The sequence below is a fragment of the Bubalus kerabau genome, chromosome 6 (genome assembly GCF_029407905.1).
Source record: "Bubalus kerabau isolate K-KA32 ecotype Philippines breed swamp buffalo chromosome 6, PCC_UOA_SB_1v2, whole genome shotgun sequence".
In the NCBI taxonomy this organism is placed as follows: domain Eukaryota; kingdom Metazoa; phylum Chordata; class Mammalia; order Artiodactyla; family Bovidae; genus Bubalus; species Bubalus kerabau.
The window spans coordinates 34,989,393-35,011,098 of NC_073629.1; the positions used below are offsets into that span (position 1 = coordinate 34,989,393).

Here is a 21,706-nt window from a genome sequence, read left to right on the forward strand (position 1 = left end):
TTAATGTAGATTCAGATTCTGCCCATCTCACCCGGCAGTGGTTTCAGGTCTGTAAGTCTTGGAACATTTTAATAAGCTACAGTCTGCTTATTGATCTTTTAACTGGAAATCTCAATCCAGTTAGTTCTCATTCACAATAATTATGTTCTCCAGTCTCCATGAATACTGAATTAGTGAATACTGAGCCATTGCTTCTAGGGGAAATACAGAATTAGGTTCCTGCAAACTTCTGGCCACAGCATTCATTTTCATCAGTTGATCAGTCTATTAACCTTGTTTTATGTGTGTTTCTGTTTAAAGATACCTTGTGTGTATTATTGATTCATTGAGCTCACAACCAACTGTTGCAGAAAGAAGTTTATCTAACTCACATATTTTCTCCAGAAACACCAAACAGCACTTCATAACTGTGCTTGGGGACTATTTAAATAGCAAAGCACCAACAGAAGGCACAAAAATGCAAAATGCAGAGCAGTAAACAGACTGTAAGGAAGATACTCATGCACAGCATAAGAGCTGAAACAAGAAGGCAGGCCAGCCGCTTGTTGGACTGCAGAAGGGAACGTGAGCCCCAAGTGAAACATTTTTCGCTGCCCTATGCGTATCTGCCAGTGACTAGAAAAGTGTCATGAGTATTGATTTGGGGTTACAAATCTGAGTAGGCAAATTTATAAATATGGAATCTGTAAATAATGAGGATTAACTGTATAAGCTTTCTCAATTAGTGAAAACTAGAAAACTAATTTTTTTGGAGTTTGTTGTCTTTCTTTTTGCTTTTATTGTAATAATTTATAGTGACTTAATCATGGCAAAAATGAATTAAAGGAGTAAAGAAGTGGTTAGGCCTGAAAATCAACCAAACAAGGATATTTATGCTTGTTTGATTGTTGAAAAAAGTAAAATGTAAGATTCTCTGAGATATTTATTGTAGGATTCTTTTATTGTTACTTTTCATTGAATATCTGCAGGTCAAATGCCCATTGTCACAGTTCCTCTGTATTATAAATGAAAAGTGGTCAAAACCGGAGGTGTGATTCTTCGTTATTGGCATTTGGGTTGAATGTCAGTCAACATGTTAGTCTTCTGGAAAAATACCCTCCTGAGTCCTTCATCTTAGGAGGAATTTTAATGCTATGTCTTATCAGAACTCCATGTGATGATTACTTTTTTTAAATAATGTCTAGATTTTTCATGTTCTTTGGTGGTATTAGGCTCTATCCTCCCAAAAACGTTTGTACTCCAGTACTATTTTTTATTGTTACAAATGTACATATTCTTATACATGTTTACACCACAGATATAGCAAAAGTGATCATTTGTTTTTGCTAACCAGAAAGAGCTTTGTTAGGTTTGATGTATAGAATTGTTATTAAAAAGACTTACTTCTAAAGCAGATGGTTTCACAGGGCTTTGTTAATGTTTCCTGTTCATAACTCTTAATTATCATATGGAATTTGAAAAGTGATTTCTTTTTCAATGTGTTTCATTGATTTCCTCTCCATGATATATGATGTATGCCAATATATATGCTGATAAAAGATAAAGCCACTTTAAAGCAAAGTGCCATATTAAAATATATTCTGATCTTCTGGACTTCCTGACTGGCAATATGAGTCGGGAAAGTACCTTGCTTGAAGCAAACGAGAACCTGAGATGGGCAGAAGAGATGCTTTTAAGAATCCTTTCAGGAATGAAAGAGAAAAGATGTCCATTTCTGCTACTAAAGAATTTTTTTTCTGAACTTTAAAAATAATACCAGTTCATTGTTAAAAAGTCTGTAAAAGGTAATAGAAACTTACTATGAAAATAAAAATAACAGGTTATCCTAAAAAAAAAAATATATATATATATATATATATTTTCCTGGGCCCTACATGGCCTTGACAAAACACTACTTAAATCCCAGCAGGTTGACACTGGTCTCTCATGCTCCATTTGTTTATCTGGCAAAAGTGCCAGAGTGTTGTAGCAGATGATTTTTTGTTTCCCTTGTGTTGCTTTCTTTTTCTGAAGGGCAGGGATGTGTTTGTTGTGCCAAGTTCTTGAAAAGCAAGTGCACTTGCCAGCAGGTTTGTGGAGGTTCCCTGGGATGTCACGAAGGAGGGGTGATTTGTGAACTGGTGATAATCTAGCTGCTGCAGACTCTTTAGGACATGGTCTGAGCTATTGATGATGTATGCACTGTAGAACTAGGACTTGAAGATGCATATCTCTTGGCCTGCTGTCTAGAAGATAAGAACTTTTCTTGTACTCAGAAGTCAAAGGAAGGGTAACAGGAATCTGTTGGGTGGTTTCTAATCCCTATTTTATTTAGTTTTTTCTGTGTGTGTTCTAAGAGATGGAAAGACAACTTAAAAGTCCCATGTAGTTTGCTTTAGCATGGTGAAGGGACCTCTACCTTCTCTCAGAGATACTTCCCTCCTGTCTCTCTTCAGTTTCCTCTAAGCGGACCTTTCCTGACAGGCCACAAGCCCTGGCAAGAAAGAGCAGGACCACTGGTTGCAAAGGAAGAATTCCTTACACATAATTAAAAGTTGTCTCAAGTTTGGGGCTGAGCGTTAAGAGAATTAGATTGTAGTTTCAGTTTTGCCCTTAATTGACTGGTTGACTTTTGATTAATTGCTTCCCCTTGAACCTCCTCCTCTGTGAAATAAGGGAGTTGGACAAGATGTTCTCTTCAGTTCCTTGCCTGTCTCATGGTCTGTGGTTCTGTGATTCTTTTTCTGTTGAGGCTAATAGCAAAACTGTACCACCCCTTAAGTCATATCAGTGAAGACCACTGTACATTGCATTTATCATGGGCAACTGACTTGCAGTGCTCTGTGGTCATCACTTATGATACTGAAATTTAATTAATATTAAGATCTAGCATTATATATCATGTTAGAGCTGTGCATAGTATTAAATACTCCTGACTTTTTTTTGTCTTACTTTTTGAAATCTAAAAATTGACTTTAATACTTCTCAAAGATATTGTTGAAATTAACTTTTGGGAAAAGCTCTAAACAACCTGGGAGTTGCGATTAAGTTTATCTGTCTTCTTTAGCTGTGTGCTGCATGCATTAAGAGATTTGTGCCTAAGGATGGTAACTTTGGGGGAGGAGGTACTCAAGATCCTGCTACTTAACTTACAAGCTTTATCACGAGTACAATACAATGCATTGATAAATTAATTAGAAGGCCTTTGGCTACATTTAGCAGAGAGCCCAACTCAAACTTTTAATATAATAGCTTAAGTAATAAGGGAATTGGGACTTCTCTGGCAGTCCAGTGGTTAAGACTTCACCTTCCAATGCTAGGGGTGTGGTTTCGATCCCTGCTAGGGGAACTAAGATCCCACATGCCTCAGGACTGAAAAACCAAAATAAAAAACAGAAGCATATTGTGACAATTCAATAAAGACTTTAAAAATGGTCCACATCAAAAAATCTTTAAAAAATAATAATAAGGGAATTCACAGAGGAAGGATGGGTCGATTCAGTGCAGCGTCACAGGCTACCTCTCCGGAATCCCAGAACTATTTCAGCAGTACTGGTCACTTATGTTGGCTTCTACTTCAAGTTTGGCTCTCACTGTATCAGAATGCCTGTAGCATTTTTTTATTCTGTTTTGTATTCACATAGTACAACATGGGAGTTTCTCAACGTTGATGCTATTGGCATTTGGGGCCAGATGCCCCTTTGATGCCAGATGCTTGTGGCCCTCTCTTTTTTTGGGAGACTGTCCCATGTATTGTAGGATGTTTGGCAGCACCCCTGACTTCTACCTACTATGATGCCAATACAATGCCAGTAGCACCCAACCCTGAGTTGTGATAATGAACAATGCCTCCAGACATTACCAAATGTTTGCTTGGTGGGGTGGGGGCATGGGGCAAAAATACCCTGGTTAAGAACCACTGATCCTTAAGGAAGACAGACCATTTCATTAAGTGATTGTCTTAAGTGTGTTTCCTAATTGATCCCAGTTCTCCCACTTTTTTCTTACTGGCTCAGTCTAGGTCCTTGCCTCATTCCTGACTCTGTCACCCATGAGGGATTGGAACTTCCTTCCACTAATTAGGCCCACCACCGCGGGTAGGGGTAGAATCAGGAGGGTGAGTGCCTCGATAAAGTTGCCGGAGAGTGAGGGAAGCTAGGTACAAACCCAACAGTGCCCATGACCTCTGCATTCTAAATTTGTCCTTTTTTTTCCCTCTCAGTGAGGACTATGGAAAGAACTTTAAGGATATCACAAATCTCATCAATAACACATTCATTCGGACTGAATTTGGCATGGCTATTGGTCCTGAGAACTCTGGGAAGGTGAGACTATATCATACGTGTACAAAACTGTGCATAGTACCATATACAAGGCTGTCAGATGTTGATATTTGAATGGTCTAGTGATACACAGCAATATATTTAGTTTACTATTACAATATTTACAATATAATAAAATGAAACAATTTAATACTGATTACGAAAGAATGGCGTTTTGCACACAAGTTGTTTTTTTTGGACCTTGTCTAAGATGCATCAAAACTCTTCATAATTATGTGGTGGTTGTTTAGCGTTACAAGGTATACGTCTAAAGACAACATTCTAGTCTTTGGGGAAACTGGCTAATCTCAGACTGATCAAGCTTATCTTCATAGATACAATGCAGTGTCTCAGGACAGTATTTTTTTTTTGTAAGACTAATACTTCAGGAAGAGAGTGTATCAACTAATCTGTTTTTATAACTCTTCTTACTTTTGGAACTAAAATTTTTGAACAAATGTCTGGTGAAAATGGTGGAGGAACTTCATGTACTTTTATAGTATTATACCCTGGTTCTGAACTTCCTTCTCCCTGACCAGGTGATTTTAACAGCAGAGGTATCTGGAGGAAGTCATGGAGGAAGAATATTCAGATCATCAGATTTTGCAAAGAACTTTGTCCAGACCAATCTCCCTTTTCATCCTCTGACTCAGATGATGTATAGCCCGCAAAATTCTGATTATCTTTTAGCTCTCAGCACTGAAGTAAGTCTAGTTGAAGAACTTGTCTTGCCTTTGGGGTTTTTATAGTCTCAAAATGCACTGTCTTAAGAGGGCCGTGTAGGTGACGCTTTTTATGTTGGACTGTCTTCTAGTGACTGCTTATGGTGTGAAGTGTGGGTTTGTGGTTTGTGTGTGTGTGTTTTCCTATATGGTAAAGGACACAATTTTCATATGCTGTCTATACCAGATAGGTATGTGTCTAGTTATCATTACAATTTTTTTTAAGTGAACAGATACTTACTACTAGAGTAATGAACTAGGAAACAGTTTAATCATTCATGTTCTGCAAGAGACAGGCCATAAATTGTTAAACTTTTAAGATTGTTATTGTGTCTTTCCTATGGCCAAACTACACCTTTATAATTTTTTCTTGTTCACAGTCCTTAGTATAAAAACCTGTTGATGTCTGTCTTTGACGCCCATGTGTTAAATATCCAGAGTCCTAATTCCCTGCACCCCCTATCCCATTCCTGTACTCTTCCCAGAAACCACGGGTGGCCCTCCCACCTTTGTTCGGAAAGTTTCCTGAGGAGCAGCTCAGCTTTACCATTCCTGGAGGACCAGTCTGTTTTATCATGGATGTTAAGGGCCCAGAGTGGCTGAGTTGCCAGACTATGATAGTAGTCATAATTAACACTCTGTGTTTATATGGCTCTCTCGCATCATTTGCTTAGAGTGTGGTCTGCTGACCTGCAGGATCAGATAAAAATCCCTGGGAGCTGGTTTAAGATGCAGATTTCTTGGCCCCGATCCGGATATAGTGTGTCAGTGAGGTGGCTAGTGTTTTTAACAAGCTTGCCAGCCAAGCCTGCACACTAAAATCTGAGAGCCATTGCTGTGATGGCCATTCTGGGAATAGAAATAGGATTATCAAATATAGACAAGTTGGGCTGAGCAACAGGATGGCATAGGGAGGATGAGAAGGACACTTGGAAGAGAGGTCTGGGTTCTGGGTCTTCTGGGGGCAGAACTTTCAGCTGAGGTCAGGCTGGGAGGCTCAAGGAAGGTCAGAGTTAAACTCAGCCAGAGGAGGAAAACTAGCCTACAGGATAGGCTTCACGTCTGAAAGCAACAATTCCTGGGAATTGGCCTTCAGCAGCTTGAGTCAGACACAACTGAAGTGACTTAGCAGCAGCAGCTTGAGCTGAAGGCCCTTCAAGGGAACAAAGAGACCCCTGTTGGAATGGACAGAACCATTGATATGCCTTTGAAAACCCCATCACCCTTACCAAGTATCTTAAGTTTATTAAAACAGCTATCCTAGGGAGAGGCAAGCACAATATGCTTTTAGACCTGAAATTTCTTCCCATTAAGGGTGAGTTTGAAGTACAAATAATCAGGGTGGAGAGATGGACCAATTTGTACTAAAGTGTAAATAGGTGATATCAGACCCTCCCCTATTTCTAAGTAGGATTAGGTTAATTAGAAATGCTGGGAGGTGAATGTTACTAGAGGAGGAAGAGTTAAAGAAGAATGATGGGTGAAAGTGGAGGACCGCTGAAGTTATTTCTGCCTAAACCATCACCATTTCATTTGAGCTGCTCCAGGACATTTCAGTCCCACCTCCAGTGGGTCTGAGCTCACTAGACTCCTATTGCCAATGTCACTGAAATTGTCAGTTTTTATCTTATGAAGTCTCTGCTGCACTTGAAAGCATTGACCTCCTTTTGGGAATTCTACTTGCTTGGCTTCTGTGGCAGTCCCTTTGGTTCTTTCCCACCTTCTAACCATTGCTTCTTAGTCTCTTTTTTAAACTCCTTTCAACCTCCCCTTAAATCCCCATTGCTCATTTTACTCTGAGTAGTCTCTTCCACTCTTTACCATTTTGCTACCACTGTGAAATATAAGATTCTCAAATGCCTACCTCTGGTCCTGGCTTCTTCCTGGGGCTTCAGATGCCTTTCTTGCTGTCTGCTGGGTATCTCTAGCTAGATGTCCCACAGGTCCCTCAGACTTAACCTTTCTCAGCAACATTGTTCTTCCATTCATCCTTATGCTGGCTAAAGATTCCACAACACTGCTTTCCCCTCACCGAGAATCTCAGAGTGTTCAACTTTCACACACACACACACACACACACACACAGACATGCACTCCATCCTGCCCTACAGGAAAATGTCCAGTTCTACTGAATCTAGAGTCTATATTATTTCTGAGCCTTTTCCTCACAGCTGTGGCTTCAGGTCTTACTAACTCTTAATGCAACAATTAGTCACTCCTTTCCCTGCTTCTATTAATAGTTTGAACCCTCTGAAATCCATCTTTCCCACTGTCATCCAAGTATTCCTCTTAAAAAAAGTAAAACTGGTCATGTCATTCCCCTACTTCAAGTATCCCATATAAAATAAGGACCGGATTCCTCAGTCTGGCACAGAAGGAGGGCTCTGCACGAGCTGCCGCCCCCTCCCCAGCACTGGCTCCTCTCTTCACCTTGGAATGTTGCTCCATCTGTGTCTGAAGGCTTCAGCTCCCTGCACACACTGAGATGTTTCATCACCTCTCTGTCTCTGCTTGTACTAATCTCTTTGTGCATTGACATCTCATCTCCCATTTGCCTTCTTTTGGTTACACTGCTCATCATTTAAGACTCAGTTTGGCTGTCTTCTTCACAAGTCAGCTCTGATGCTTTGTCTCTCCTTTCCCTGCTCTTACCCCAGAGACCATGTTTCCATAACACTTACCGTGTGTATTGAACTTTCTTATGTGTACCTTTGTTAAACTATGAGCTCCTTGAGAGCAGGGAGTGTGTCTTATTCATCTTTGTATCACCAGTGCAGTGTCTGGTACACTTGGCACATAGTAGGCACTTCATAAGCATTTGTTATTCTGATCCAAGACCCTAGGGGGGCCCCATAATCTGTGTGTCTGTGAGCTCGGCAGTTTGGCTGGAATTTCAGTGTGTGTTTTTACTGCCCTGAATGATTGGATATGAATTATTAAAAGGTCATACAAGCAGCTGCACATGATAAAACTGGAATTTTGATAAGTCATTTATAATCTTTCAGAATGGCCTGTGGGTGTCCAAGAATTTTGGGGGAAAGTGGGAAGAAATCCACAAAGCAGTCTGTTTGGCCAAATGGTGAGTAACAGAAGATTCCATCCGTGCAGAGCCCTAAACCTTTCCTGATGATGCTGCCAGAAGTCACACAAATCAGTGTTAAGCACTTAATAGGTGCCAAGTGCTCTTCAGGGTGCCATAAGGGATGTGAGAGAGGGGTGCAGCATAGACCTTGACCTGGAGGAACTTCTAATTCTGCTGGGAAAGAAGACTTGTCTCACTAAATGTTAAAATATAAAACAAGGCACGTCACCGAGTAGGTACTGCCTGCAAAAGGTTTATTCTGTGTACACGGTGACATCAATTGCAATAGCATAAAATACTGCTTTGACTAGAGGGCTTACATGCTTCTCTGCGTGCACATTTATGCTCCCTCATCTAGAGATCCAGGTCAGTTAGGTGGAATGTAGTGAGGAATCAGGAAGAAAGCTCAGAGAGCCTCCAGGCTGCCAGAGTCACGCTACCCATGCACCACAATTCGTTCACTTCTCTTGATTGCCCACCCCATCTGCTTACAGAGGATTCAGTGGAGGAGGCTCTTACTCAGGAGTCAGGTCACCTTTGTTCTAACCTTTGTTCCTCTTAAAAAAAGGCTACTAGTCAGTGGCTTAACTTTTCTGGGATTTAGCTTGTTCCTTCTATGAAAGGAGATTTATTTGGGGAGTTTGGGGGATGGTTGAGCAAGAATTAAGAGCCATCATACCTCCAAACTCTGATTAGGCTCAGATTCTTGTTTAGAGCCTCTTTCTTCTTTCTCTTTGACTAATTTTAGCAAGTTCATTGATCTAGTTTCCCAGTTGATAGCAGGTTGCTGCCAGAAGTGGGGTATGTGAGTGTAAACAGCAAGCACAGACCAGCCTGAGAGTCTGCTGCCTGGGAGCCGCACGGAAGCAGGAAGAGCTCTAAGAACAGGCAGAGACAGAGAACAAGACAGAGAAACAGACAGGATGGAGGGATTTAGTGCTGTGTCAGGAGCTCAGATGGTAAAGCGTCTGCTTACAATTCGGGATACCTGGCTTCAATCCCTGGGCTGGGAAGATCCCCTGGAGAAGGAAATGGCAACCCACTCCAGTATTCTTGCCTGGAAAATCTCATGGACAAGGAGCCTAGTAGGCTACAGTCCATGGGGTAGCAAAGAGGCGGACACGACTGAGCGACTTCACTTTCACTTTCAGGAGAACACAAAGCCTCGGTAAGTTCTAATGGGAACATTGCATTACAGTTTCATACAGTTGGTGTTCATGACAGTGATCCATAATCCCAAGGAAGAGTTTGCTACTTATTGTTCTTTGCTTGGAGAGGTAGGAAAATATAGATATAGACATTGATATAGACAAGGTGTGATATAGACATTGCCAAATATGTCCATTGAAATTAACTAAAACATTTAAAAAATGATGCTTAAGCAAGCATCCTTTTTTAGGAAATGCTAGTTAAATGAGGTTTTTATAGCACTACTGTGGTACACATCGCGTGTCTGCTTTCGTTTTATGTATTTTAATTAATTGTGTTTATATCTTATATGATCTTATCAGGAAGGAATTTTTAAAGTAACAAAGTTAACAAATTATTTTGCTCCTGATAGACCTAAAATATGTAGTGTGTGTTCAAATAAGACTATAATAATTTTGGTCATTAAAGCTCACCTTTACATCCATATATCAGATCACCACAATGTACATTTTAGATGTCTTACAATTTTAGTTGTCAGTTATACCTCAGTAAAGCTAAAGGAAACAACAGAAAACTCATCTTTAAAACTAAAGAGTTATTTTAAAATGGTATTTTGTTTTGTATCTTATACAAGAATTTTTACTTTTGTTAACTTGCTTCATTGAATAGTGTCTAAATATACGATTTGGGCTCCTGCTAACTGTTTACTCACCTTTTAGATCTTTGGTTTCTAGAAATTTACAGTCTAAAGCTCTGAAAGAACATGCTCAGACCCAGCACTTTTTTGTTTTATTGAGGAACAGTTGATTTGTAATATTATAATCATTTTAGGTGTATAACATAGTGATTCAAAAATTTTATAGGTTATACTCCATTTATAGTTATAAAACATTGGCTTTGTTCTTTGCACTGTACAATGTATCCTTGTAGCTTATTTACTTTATACATAGTAGTCTCCACCTCTTAATCTCCCACCCCTTTCTCACCTCTCCCCTACTTCCTCTCCCCAGTGGAAACCCCTAGTTTGTTCTCTATATCTGATAGCCAGCACCTTTTGCTGGTGCTAATCTATCAGTCCTATCAAGGTCTGAATCTAGTTCCTTGGAACTCCCTTTCCAAGTTAGAGTTTAAATAATTCAACTTCTGACCTAGTTGTCTATTTCAGATGAAAGAACTAAATTATTTAGTTCATGCAAAGCACTGAACTAGGTTCTAAGGGGAAACAACAAAACTTAGTACCTGCTGTGAAGAACTCAGTGGTGGAGTAGGAGAGGTAAGGCACACAGAATGCAATTGAAATAGCCAAATAGGAGACAAAGGAATGGCCAGGCGGCTGACACAGAGCTGCACGGGAGAGCTGCACGGGAGAGCTGCACGGGCTCTCGAGCAGCACTCCTCAACCTAAGCACTAATGGCGTTTGGACTGGATAGTTCTTTGTTGTGGGGGACAAGCCTGTGCATTGCAGGATATTTAGCAGCATCCTTGGTCTCTCCCCACGTAAGAGTTGTAACATCTCCCCTCCCCCACTGGTGACAGCCAAGACTGTCCCCTGGGGAGCGATATTGGCCCTGGTCGAGAACCACTGCTCTAGAAGTTTGCAGCAAAGGAATCTTCAAGTTAGAGTGACAGGAAACTTCATGGGAGAGCTAGATTTTAACCTGGAGCCTAAAGATTGTGAGGGTAAGATTTAGTCACGTAAGAAAAAAACATTTTAAGAAGGAAACAATCTGAACCAACACAGGAGGCAGGCTTGGAGAGTGTAACGAGACCAGTTTGACTGGCTGGAAGAGTTCACATAAAGAAGTATGGAGTGTGGAGAATGCCTGGGAGCAGACTGGGGGGACCTAGATATGCTGCTGCAGAAGAATCAGGTGTACAGCATCCGAGAAAGCTGTTTTGGCTAGTACCCATGGGTGACGCTTATTAGACCTGCCTGGAGCTGAGTGATTAAGGTTAATGCAGTCTGTTAGCAGTCTTGAACCGTGTCTTTTCCCTGTCTTTGCCTCATTGTAGGGGATCAGAAAACATCATCTTCTTTACCACCTATGTGAATGGCTCCTGCAGTAAGTATATTTTAGTCCCAGAAAAGAGTGTCCTGGTGTCCATTCATGGTAGAATATTCTGAGTTGTAATAGGTAGAAGCATCAAAGATCCTTCCATTCTCTCGTAATTTTAATAGCTAAAGATAACTAGCTGTTAGTGATTTTTAAAATCTTGGAAGCACAAACAACCAAGTACTATACTGTGCCTTGATCAAATAAAAAATGCAGGCTATACACAGAGACACTATAACTTAATTTTAGCAATGTACATCAAGTAAATATTAGGCTACAACCAATAACAAAATGAAATGTATAGAGATTTCTGCCAAAGAGCATGGGCTGTGTTTGTGTTGGTGGAAGCCACTGGCTTTCCAGTCAGTGGCACAAAGCTGAAAGCATAATCTTTCATTTATTCTTTCAGCAGATTCATTTCATTTATTCATTCATTCGAACACCTGCAGTAGTATGTTAAACACTCTTCTCAGGATGGTGAGAACAAAACACCTAAGGCCAGCTCTCATGGAGCTTAAATTCGTGTAGACATGTTGGATGATCAGCCAGAAAATCAAAACTCAAATGATACAACTTAAAATACAATAAGATAGTTTCAAACTGTGTCATGAAGAAAGTAAAACAGGATGCTGTGGTGTTCTAATGCAACACTGTACTGAAATTAATCCTCTCTTCCTGTCCAATATAAAACTTCACATGTATAAAGATAAAACCAAAGTGTGAATTTCCTGTGTCAATTCCTATATCATTTTATATTGTTATCTGATTAACATGCATAGCATTGAAAATTCTGTTGCTATAAAACTAAGAGTAGTTCTAAAACAATTGTTTTGAACTAGAGGCTCACCAGTAAGTGAAATTTTAATTAATATTTTGTCTTGTTTAAGAAGCTGACCTTGGGGCACTGGAATTACGGAGAACTTCAGACTTGGGGAAAAGCTTCAAAACCATTGGTGTGAAAATCTACTCATTTGGTCTTGGGGGACGTTTCCTTTTTGCCTCTGTGATGGCTGATAAGGTGGGTGTTTGCCTCTTTTCTTTGGGTTCTGATATTTCTGAACCTCAAAATATGCCTCAAACAGATAGCTTCAGTAGATGTACTGATGGAGTTTCTTGCCTTTTGTAGTATTTAGTGTCACTGTTAGATTTGGAAGTGTTTCTTTTTATCGGGGCTGATTGATTCTTCTGGACTTCTCTCCACTTTGGCCTGTGTCACCAACTGAATTCTGGTGTCTGCTTAGGATATATCAACCCAGTGTTTGGGCTTTTCTCACACATGGATTCTGAAAAAAGCAATCTCCTTGCTCATTATCCAATGAAAATAATGGAAACGTAACATTTTTTGAGTACCTACTGTATACTAGGTACTGTTCTGGGTTCTGGGAATATAGCAGTGAACAAATCAGATAAATGTCTTGCTCTCAGAGTTTCTATTCAAGTAGGGAGATAGATACTAAACTAACAAATATGATATAATATCAGGTAATGATTAAAACTATGAAGAAACCTAAAACAGAGTAAATACATAAAAAGTGGCAGGAATTGGAGCAGCGCTGTTCCAGATAGGGTGGCTTGGAAGGGCTCTCTGAGACCCAACTGAAGTGAGAGGATAGCTGCGTGGATATCTAGGCTGAGTGAGCGCAAAGAGCCGCGGGCTGGCGCGTGCTTGGAATGCTGAAGGTAAGTGAGAAGGGCAGCGTGGCTGCAGCACAGGAAAGGGCGGTCCAAAGAGGGCAGCCGGTGGCCAGATCACACAGGGCCTCTGCAGGTTGTGAGGAAGACCTTGGCTTCCATTCTTCATGTGTTGGGAAGCTGTGAAAAGGGTGCAGGCAGGGGAGTGGTTTAACTGGCTGTTTCTTTTGATGGAATAGGTGTGCATAGTGTCACCTGAGGGTCAGGAATGGAAGTAGCAGCAGCAGCAGCGAGAGAGACAGTAGGTTGGACCAGGCTGCTAACAGTGGATGAGGGGAGACGTAGTAAGATCACGGACGTATTTTTAAATGCATCACCAGTAGTGTTTGCTGGTAGATTAGACGCAGATTGTGAGAGAATAAGATGAACCAAGGATAATTTTAGTCTTTGGCCTGAGCAACTGCGTGAATGGTGGTGCCATTTACTGAGATGGAAAGGACTACAGGAGAAGCAAGTTTGTGGGAAGAAAATCAAGAATTCAGTTTTGGATATGAGATGTGTATAAGATATATAGGTGAAAATGTCAGGTAAGCATTTAGGTATATGAATCCCCCAAAATTATATAGTATAATTATATGGAATGGTCTCATCTAGCTGTGTGACTAGATAGTATCTTGTGGGGGAATGAGTAGGTCGAGAAGAGGTGGGAGGGCTGAGCACTGGGTGCCCTGGTGCCCCTCACGGAATGGTGGGAAGAGACTGAAGAAGCTAGCAGAGGACTGAGAGGGAGGGACTAGTGAGGTGGGAGAATACGAGCTTTCATAACAGTTACCCAGTGAGGAAATGGATAACGAGATGTGTAATTATTAATAATAGTGTGTCTGTTAATGTCACTGCACATGGTGATATCTTGAAAGCCAAGTGAAAAAAAGGTTTCAATGAGGAGGAAATGGTCAGCTGCATCAAATTCAGCTGAGATGTGGAGTTAGATGAGTTCTGAGAATTATCCACTGGAGTTGGCAAAGTATAGGTTGTTGGTGACCTTGATGAAAGCAGTTTCTTTGGAGTACTGTGGTTAAGAGACTGGAGTGGGTTCAGAGAGAATTAGAGATAAGAAAAGTAGACAAGGTAACTATACATCACGCCCTTGAGCAGTTTTGTAATAATCCTCCCAACAGCCCTATAGTTCATACTGTTATCTCAGTTTAGGAAATTGAGTAACTTGTCTAGGTGGAACTCTGGTGGAAATCAGACTGTGTAATTCCAGAGATAGCTGCCTGTACACTGCTGCTGTCCACAAAATTAAAATTCCACTATGTGCTTTTGAATTCCAGTTTTTACCTGTTAATATAACAGCGAGTATAAGATTCAAGGTAAACATCTAAGATGTAAGTTAGAAAAGTAAGTTAAATGGACTCATCACTGAACTTTAAAAAGACTAATTCTCGTGCCCTGGCTGAACTGTGTCTAGAAGCTATTTTAAACTATTTATCAGATAGTACATGTTAATGGCCTCAACCTGTGCATACATGCTAAGTTGCTTCAGTAGTGTCCAACTCTTTTCGACCCTATGGGCTGTTGCCTCCACGCTCCTCTGTCCATAGGATTCTCCAGGCAAGAATACTGGAGTAGGTTGCCATTGCCTTCTCCAGGGGATCTTTCTGACCCAGGAATCAAACCTAAGTCTCCTGCACTACAAGGAGATTCTTTACCATTGAGCCATGAGGGAGACCCCTTTTAACAGCTAAATATTCCCTGATCAGCTTCCTTATGTTAATTTCTGACTCTCCTTGCCCTCTTTCCAGCCTGGCCTGTTCCCTCCATAATGGCTGTTCTGAGAGCCTTCCTTAAAGAGGAGACGTGTCACGTTTTTATTTACTTCATGATCTTCCAAACCTGGGTTTCATCTCCATTTTCCAGACCCATTATCTAATTCTTTTGATGATGCCAGAGCTGTCTAAATGGAACCAAACTTCTATGCAGCAGCCATCATTTTAAGAATTATCTGAGCAAACATGGCAAATGGCTGCAGAGCCAAGCTCATAATGGTCCCAACAAACGCTTATCTCTGTTGAAGGAAATTGGCATGTCAGAGGTTAGGAGGAAATATTGGTATCTTAGAGGGCCACACAAGAATGAAGAAGCCAAAGAGAAAGCCAGGATAACCTTACTTAAAATAGAATGGATTGTTCTAGTGCCTGGATCTTTGCAAAAGGTTAGAAAAAGCTTGGATAATTGGTACTAGGACCTTTCATTTATAATAGATGTACCTAGTGAGGAAATAGGTAATGAGTATAATTATTAAATAATAATGTGCCTATTAATGTTACTGCATATGGCATCTTGGTGGAATATTTAAAAGATAAGTATCGGCATTTGTTCCAGGATACAACAAGAAGGATTCATGTGTCAACAGATCAAGGAGACACATGGAGCATGGCCCAGCTCCCATCTGTGGGGCAGGAACAGTTCTACTCTATTCTAGCTGCTAATGACGACATGGTGTTCATGCACGTAGATGAACCTGGAGGTAAGAGCTTTGCAAATGGTTCACCCTTGACTGCATAGAGACTTCAACTCCGAACCCTATTTTAGTAGCTTTCCTTCTCAGTGTGCATGCTGCATCATTTTTGACTCTTTGCGACCCTGTGGACTATAGCCTGCCAGGCTCCTCTGTTCATGGGATTCTCTAGACAAGAATGCTGAAATGGGTTGCCATGCCCTCCTCCAGGGAATCTTCCCAACCCAGGGATCGAACCCACATCTCTTATGTCTCCTGCATTGGCAGGAGGGTTCTTTGGTTTTTCTTTTCACCCCTGGGAATTTATTAGTGGCCTACTTGTTATAGAGATGATATGTAGCCTCTGTTAAAAAGGCCACTTTCTTTGACTCTCTAACATGGTTTGTAGGTACGTCCAGGTGTTCTGGAGCAGTGCTGCTCAAAGAATGGTCAGAGAACGAGTACTGATTTGCAAGTTCTTTATTACCAAATAAGTGCAGAAAGCAGCATCAAGCATTTAGAAACTCTTACAGCTCTTTGACAAAGAAATTTTGTATCTGTTGACTCTAATAATACAAAAATTTGAAGATTGTAATTTTTTCTTTCTTTTGTATTTCATTTTTCTAGTGATAAATTTTTTGTTATATTTACAAAAGCATCAGTTTGTGACATAATTAAAATTTTAAAATTGATCCTTCATCACAGAGAGTTTGAGAAGCATTCGTTTAGAGTAAAAAGATTTAAAAATGTGTAAGATATGAAGCTAAATGCAATGCCTCTGCTACCAAAATATAACTGATTATACCAAAATATAAGAGCTTTTCTGTAACATCTGAGTAATTTATTAAACAAATTCATCATCTGCTATATTCAGGCACTAAGCTGGGTACTGGAATTAAAGATGGCCACGAAGTTCTTAACTATCAATCCTTGATTAGCTCTCAGGTCTGCATCCGCATCATGAAGAGAGACAGTTGGCTGATGCGTGCATATGTATGTGTCATGTGTATGATTAGACTGTTGTTTTTTCTCTGTTCCCTCCCAAGACTTGGTGGGTTTTTTGTTTGTTTGTGTGTTTGTTTGCCTGTTTCAGACACTGGATTTGGTACCATATTTACCTCGGACGATCGAGGCATTGTCTATTCCAAATCCTTGGACCGACATCTCTATACCACTACGGGTGGCGAGACGGACTTCACCAATGTGACCTCCCTTCGTGGGGTCTATATGACAAGTGTGCTCTCAGAAGGTGGGTCCTTCAGCTGAATCTGTTCAGAGCGGAGGCTTTGGGGGACATGGTCCTGTCCCCTCAGTAATGGTGCTTGCCTGGCCAACAAGCCTGTCTGTGAATTCTGGCTCTCTGTTTTAAGTAAGTTATGGTGATTAGAACTAAGAAAGAACAAAGCAACAGCAGGCATAAAGAAAGATTTGAGGTTATTTTGTTTATGAAAAAAGTCTTATGTATTGGGAAGTTCAGGCCTGTGGGAAGGAGTTTGAACCACTTTGCTTTTCTGATTGTCAAGGATGGAGCAATAGCCAGCTCAGATTTTTCCTGTGTTCTCTTCACTGGCTCTGCAGAGCCCAGTTGAACAAATAAACACGTTACTCTGAAGTACAAAGGTTTTTAAGGTTTTATTTATTTATGTATTTACTTTTTAGGTAGGAGGTGGGGGGTGTTTGTTTTAATTTTGTAAACACCTTGCAGTTTTCTACAGGATCTAAGTGATTCTGGCCTCTAGTTCCTCCCAGACATCACTTCCAGCTCCTCGCTCCTTTGCTTACTCTTGCAGTCACTCCAGTCCTCTGCCAGTCCTTAAACACATCAGGTTCACACACTCTTGGGTGAGAGATTTGCAGTGACCTCTTTCCCCAGATGTCTATGTGGCCCACACTTTCGTCCTCCCAGCCATTGGTCATGTTACTTTCTGATGAGACCTGCCCTGACTATCCTGTTTTAAATGTCAGTCTGCCTCCCTGCTACACATGCAGTCTCTCATTCCCAGTTATCTGTACAAGATTTTTCCAAAGCATGCATTTTCTAACACGCTATGTAATTTACCTATTTACAGTGTCTAGTGTTTGTCTGTCTCACCCTACTAGAATATATATTCCACAGAGTTTTTTTTTTTTTTCTAATTTGTTCACAGGTATATTCCCAAAGCCTTACAGCAATTTTCATATAGTGGATAGGCAATAAAACATTTATTGGGTAAATGAAATTTACTTTATTAGCTTTCATTTTTAAATTTTCCTTAAGAAAACTCAAAGCACTTCTTTTAATTTAAATATGCAACAGTTTATGTATCATTAGCAATAGAGAATAGGGAAGACACATGAAGAAAAAAAAATGTGTAAGAGAAGTAGGATATGGCGTGGTAAAGAGACAAAAGCTAGGAATTATTCATTGAGACTTAATGCAGATAATTCAAATCTTGAGATTTCCTAAAATAAGCCTGGTATCATGGCCTTAGTCCAAATTAGAGTGCCTTCCCATTGTAGATTTTCCTCCAGGGCAAGCAAGCAAGGAAGAATAGAATTGTGTTGATAAGGAGATAAATGGTATCTTTTTTCAAGAGTATCAGTCTAGATGATTTCTGGAATTAGTAGAATCCTGTTCAGGTGGGAAGCCTCTTTCAAGTATTGTACTCACCAGTATTGACCCATTTCACTGGATGTCAACATCTTGTGGGACTCTTGATATTACATAATCTCTGTTAGAGAGTTATGCAATGATAAACTGAATTGATTAGGGTGCTTCCTAATCAATATATCAAGATTAATGTCATCCTTTTCCTATTCAGATAATTCTATCCAGACTATGATCACTTTTGACCAAGGAGGAAGGTGGAAGCACCTGAGGAAGCCTGAGAACAGTGAATGCGATGCTACTGCAAAAAATAAGAACGAGGTTTGTTTTATTCCTACTGTCATATGTATTTGGAGCAAAGCAACCATTCTGTTCTGCTCTTATTAGTGCCAGGCTTTTGAATAATGAAGTTTTGTACTTGCTGAGGGTCCACAGCTAACAGTGGAAAATTGGGAAATGAGAGGTTGAAATTAACTAGGATGTAAGAAATTTGAACTGTGAAGAAAGACCAAAATATTACACTTTATTTGTCTTTAAAGAAAACCAAAACTGAAGGCTAACAATTTCAGTCGGTTTAGTTCAGTTGTTCAGTCGTGTCCGACTCTTTGTGACCCCATGGACTGCAGCACACCAGGTTTCCCTGTCCATCAACAGCTCCCAGAGCTTACTCAAACTCATGTCCATCGAGTCAGTGATGCCATCCAACCATCTCATCCTCTGTCATCCCCTTCTCCTGCCTTCAATCTTTCCCAGCATCAGGGTCTTTTCCAGTGAGTCAGTTCTTTGCATCAGGTGGCTAAATTATTGGAGTTTGAGCTTCACCATCAGTCCTTCCAATGTATATTCAGGACTGATTTCCTTTAGGATTGACTGGTTGGATCTCCTTGCAATCCAAAGGACTCTCAAGAGTCTTCTCCAACACCACAGTTCAGAAGCATCAGTTCTTTGGCACTCAGCTTTCTTTACAATCCAACTCTTACATCCATAATCACATCCATACATGACTACTGGAAAAACCATAGCTTTGACTAGACAGACCTTTGTTGGCAAAGTAATGTTTCTGCTTTTTAATATGCTGTCCAGGTTGGTCATAGCTTTTCTTCCAAGGAGCAAGCGTCTTCATGGTTGCAGTCACCATCTGCAGTGATTTTGGAGCCCCCCAAAATAAAGTCTCTCACCGTTTCAATTGTTTCCCCACCTATTTGCCATGAAGTGATGGGACCGGATGCCATGATCTTCGTTTTCTGAATGTTGAGTTTTAAGCCAGCTTTTTCACTCTCTTCTTTCACCTTCATCAAGAGGCTCTTTAGTTCTTCTTCCCTTTCTGCCGTAAGGGTGGTATCATCTGCATATCTGAGGTTATTGATAGTTCTCCCAGCAATCTGGATTTCAGTTTGTGTTTCATCCAGCCCAGCATTTTGCATGATGTACTCTGCATTTAAGTTAAATAAGCAGGGTGACAATATACAGTTTTGACATACTCCTTTCCTGATTTGGAACCAGTCTGTTGTTCCATGTCCAGTTCTAACTGTTGCCTCTTGACCTGCAATTTGTGCTAACAGTTTGTGTTATGCTAAATTGCTGAATGAAAACAGAGTGGTCAGATGGGCCAGTGATTAGCTAGGAGTCGCGAGGGCAGCTATGACACTCCAGCAACTCTACAGAAAGCCGTCGGCCAGCCACTCGTGCGCAGTGCAGAGCCGTATTGGCCAGAAACAAATGGAGGAGAACTTGGCCTCTCTTCCCATCTGCCAGGGTTCCACGTGGCCTGTGGATGTAGGTGGTGACCTGGTCTAACATGTGGATTCAAGAGCTGAGCCCTCTGAGGAAAGGCCACAAACTAGAGATTCAAAAGCATTGCTGCAGGAGAGCCAGGTTCCATGAGTGACAGGTCTTGAGAGGAAAGGAAAAAAACAAGCTTTGTGTCTGACTCTTTTAAAGAATCTGAGAGGAGCTTAGCAGAACCCTGGGAGTTTCCTTCAGGAGTGGCAGCACTGGTAATTCCAGGCTCTCTTCTGAGTACCTACCTACGGCTGGTATGCACTCTGCGTCCTGACTGGGCTTTCTGTTTTAAAAGACTCAACCAGTGGGAGATAAATGTACCCACACCATTCCCATCACACCCTCTCCCTTCTGTGTCTTCATGACTACTGTGGAGTCTCTCCCCTCCTGCTCCCCTTCCCACCCCTCCACCCTAGCCTTGCTCTGCTCCTGCCCTCTCCACCTCAGGCACAGGCACAGGTGCAGTGGCCTCCCTACTTACCTTGCCACCCTCATGCTGCTGTGCCTGTCCCTCCCTAGCACTCTTCATGGCTCTCTTTTGCCCATGATCTGGTGAATGAAGGCCCTCTCCTCCCCTGGCAGGTTCTCTTCTGCCTTTTCATTGCTGTTGCCCATTTCATTGTCGTTGTCACCGACATACCCCTTCTTGTAACTATGCTGCTCCCTGAACACCCTGCTGTGCCTCTAGCCCGTGTTATTCCTGGGGAGGTTGTCCCTGTCTCCCCTCCCCCAAGTTCATTAAGGTTAGTGGAAATCCTGACCATCCTTCACTTCAATTCAGTTCAGTCGCTCAGTTGCGTCCGACTTTTTGTGACCCCATGGACTGCAGCACCCCAGGCCTCCCTGTCCATCACCAACTCCCAGAGTTCACCCAAATTCATGTCCATTGAGTTGGTGATTCCATCCAACCATCTCATCTTCTGTCATCCCCTTCTTCTCCCGCCTTCAATCTTTCGCAGCATCAGGGTCTTTTCAAATGAGCCAGCTCTTCTCATCAGGTAGCCAAAGTATTGGAGTTTCAGTTTCAACATCAGTCCTTCCAATGAACACTCAGGACTGATCTCCTTTAGGATGGACTGGTTAGTTAGAACTAATCATTGTTCTTCATTTCATTAGCAGTTTACATGAAGCTTTTTATAACTGCAATAAAATTATACATGGCATAAAATTAACATTTTAACCAATTTGAACCTCTTTGTTTACTTGTTTATTTTTTGTAATTTTTTTGGCAACACCCTGTGGCATGTGGGACCTTAGTTCCTGTACCTTAGTTCCCTGACTAGGGATCAGACCCTTCCTCCCTGCATTGGAAGGTAGGGTCTTAACCACTGGACCACCAGGGAAGTCTCCTGAACCTCTTTTAAAGCATCCTTTAAAGGATTACCATCCTGCTTTATAACTCAACTAATTTCTAACAAATGTTTCTTAAAGACAGGACTGGGTCTTATGTCAAATCACCACCACATCTTGTTCAGTATCTGAAATACGGCAGGCGGTCATCAAGTTGGGAAGCCTCTTGTTTTCTTTAGAGAAATGTCTTTTCAAGTCCTTTGCCCATTTTTAATGTGGGTTATTTGGTTTTTTGTTGTTGAATTATAGGCTCAGTGGGATATTCTTGCTTCTTAAATGCATAATGCATTTAATAATAATTTAATAATCACATTTACAGAGAAAGAAAATAGAATGGTGTCAGGGTCTGGGAATGCCAGGGTCTGGGAAACGGGGAATAGGCAGTTATGGTTTAATGGACACAGAAGTTTCAGTTTTGCAAGATGTGGAAGTCCCAGAGATGACATGGTTGCACAACAGTGTGAATGTCCTTAACACTACTGAATTGCACCCTTTAAAATGTAAATTTTACGGTATGTTATTTTAACCACAATTTTTTAAAAGAGT

At 41.0% G+C, this 21,706-nt stretch overlaps 1 protein-coding gene across 5 annotated transcripts in view; it reads left to right on the forward strand.

The window, feature by feature from the left end:
- SORT1 (sortilin 1) overlaps positions 1-21,706 on the forward strand; it is a 67,680-nt gene that overhangs the window by 29,600 nt on the left and 16,374 nt on the right. For 3 of the 5 annotated variants that reach the window (XM_055584841.1, XM_055584843.1, XM_055584845.1), the window contains exons 4-11: positions 4,202-4,304; positions 4,841-5,005; positions 8,029-8,102; positions 11,269-11,318; positions 12,197-12,327; positions 15,327-15,471; positions 16,535-16,690; positions 18,243-18,349. In XM_055584841.1, coding sequence (XP_055440816.1) covers positions 4,202-4,304; positions 4,841-5,005; positions 8,029-8,102; positions 11,269-11,318; positions 12,197-12,327; positions 15,327-15,471; positions 16,535-16,690; positions 18,243-18,349 — 931 coding nt within the window. The remainder of the gene's footprint in view (positions 1-4,201; positions 4,305-4,840; positions 5,006-8,028; positions 8,103-11,268; positions 11,319-12,196; positions 12,328-15,326; positions 15,472-16,534; positions 16,691-18,242; positions 18,350-21,706) is intronic. The other 2 variants (XM_055584842.1, XM_055584844.1) reach the window with 1 other exon arrangement.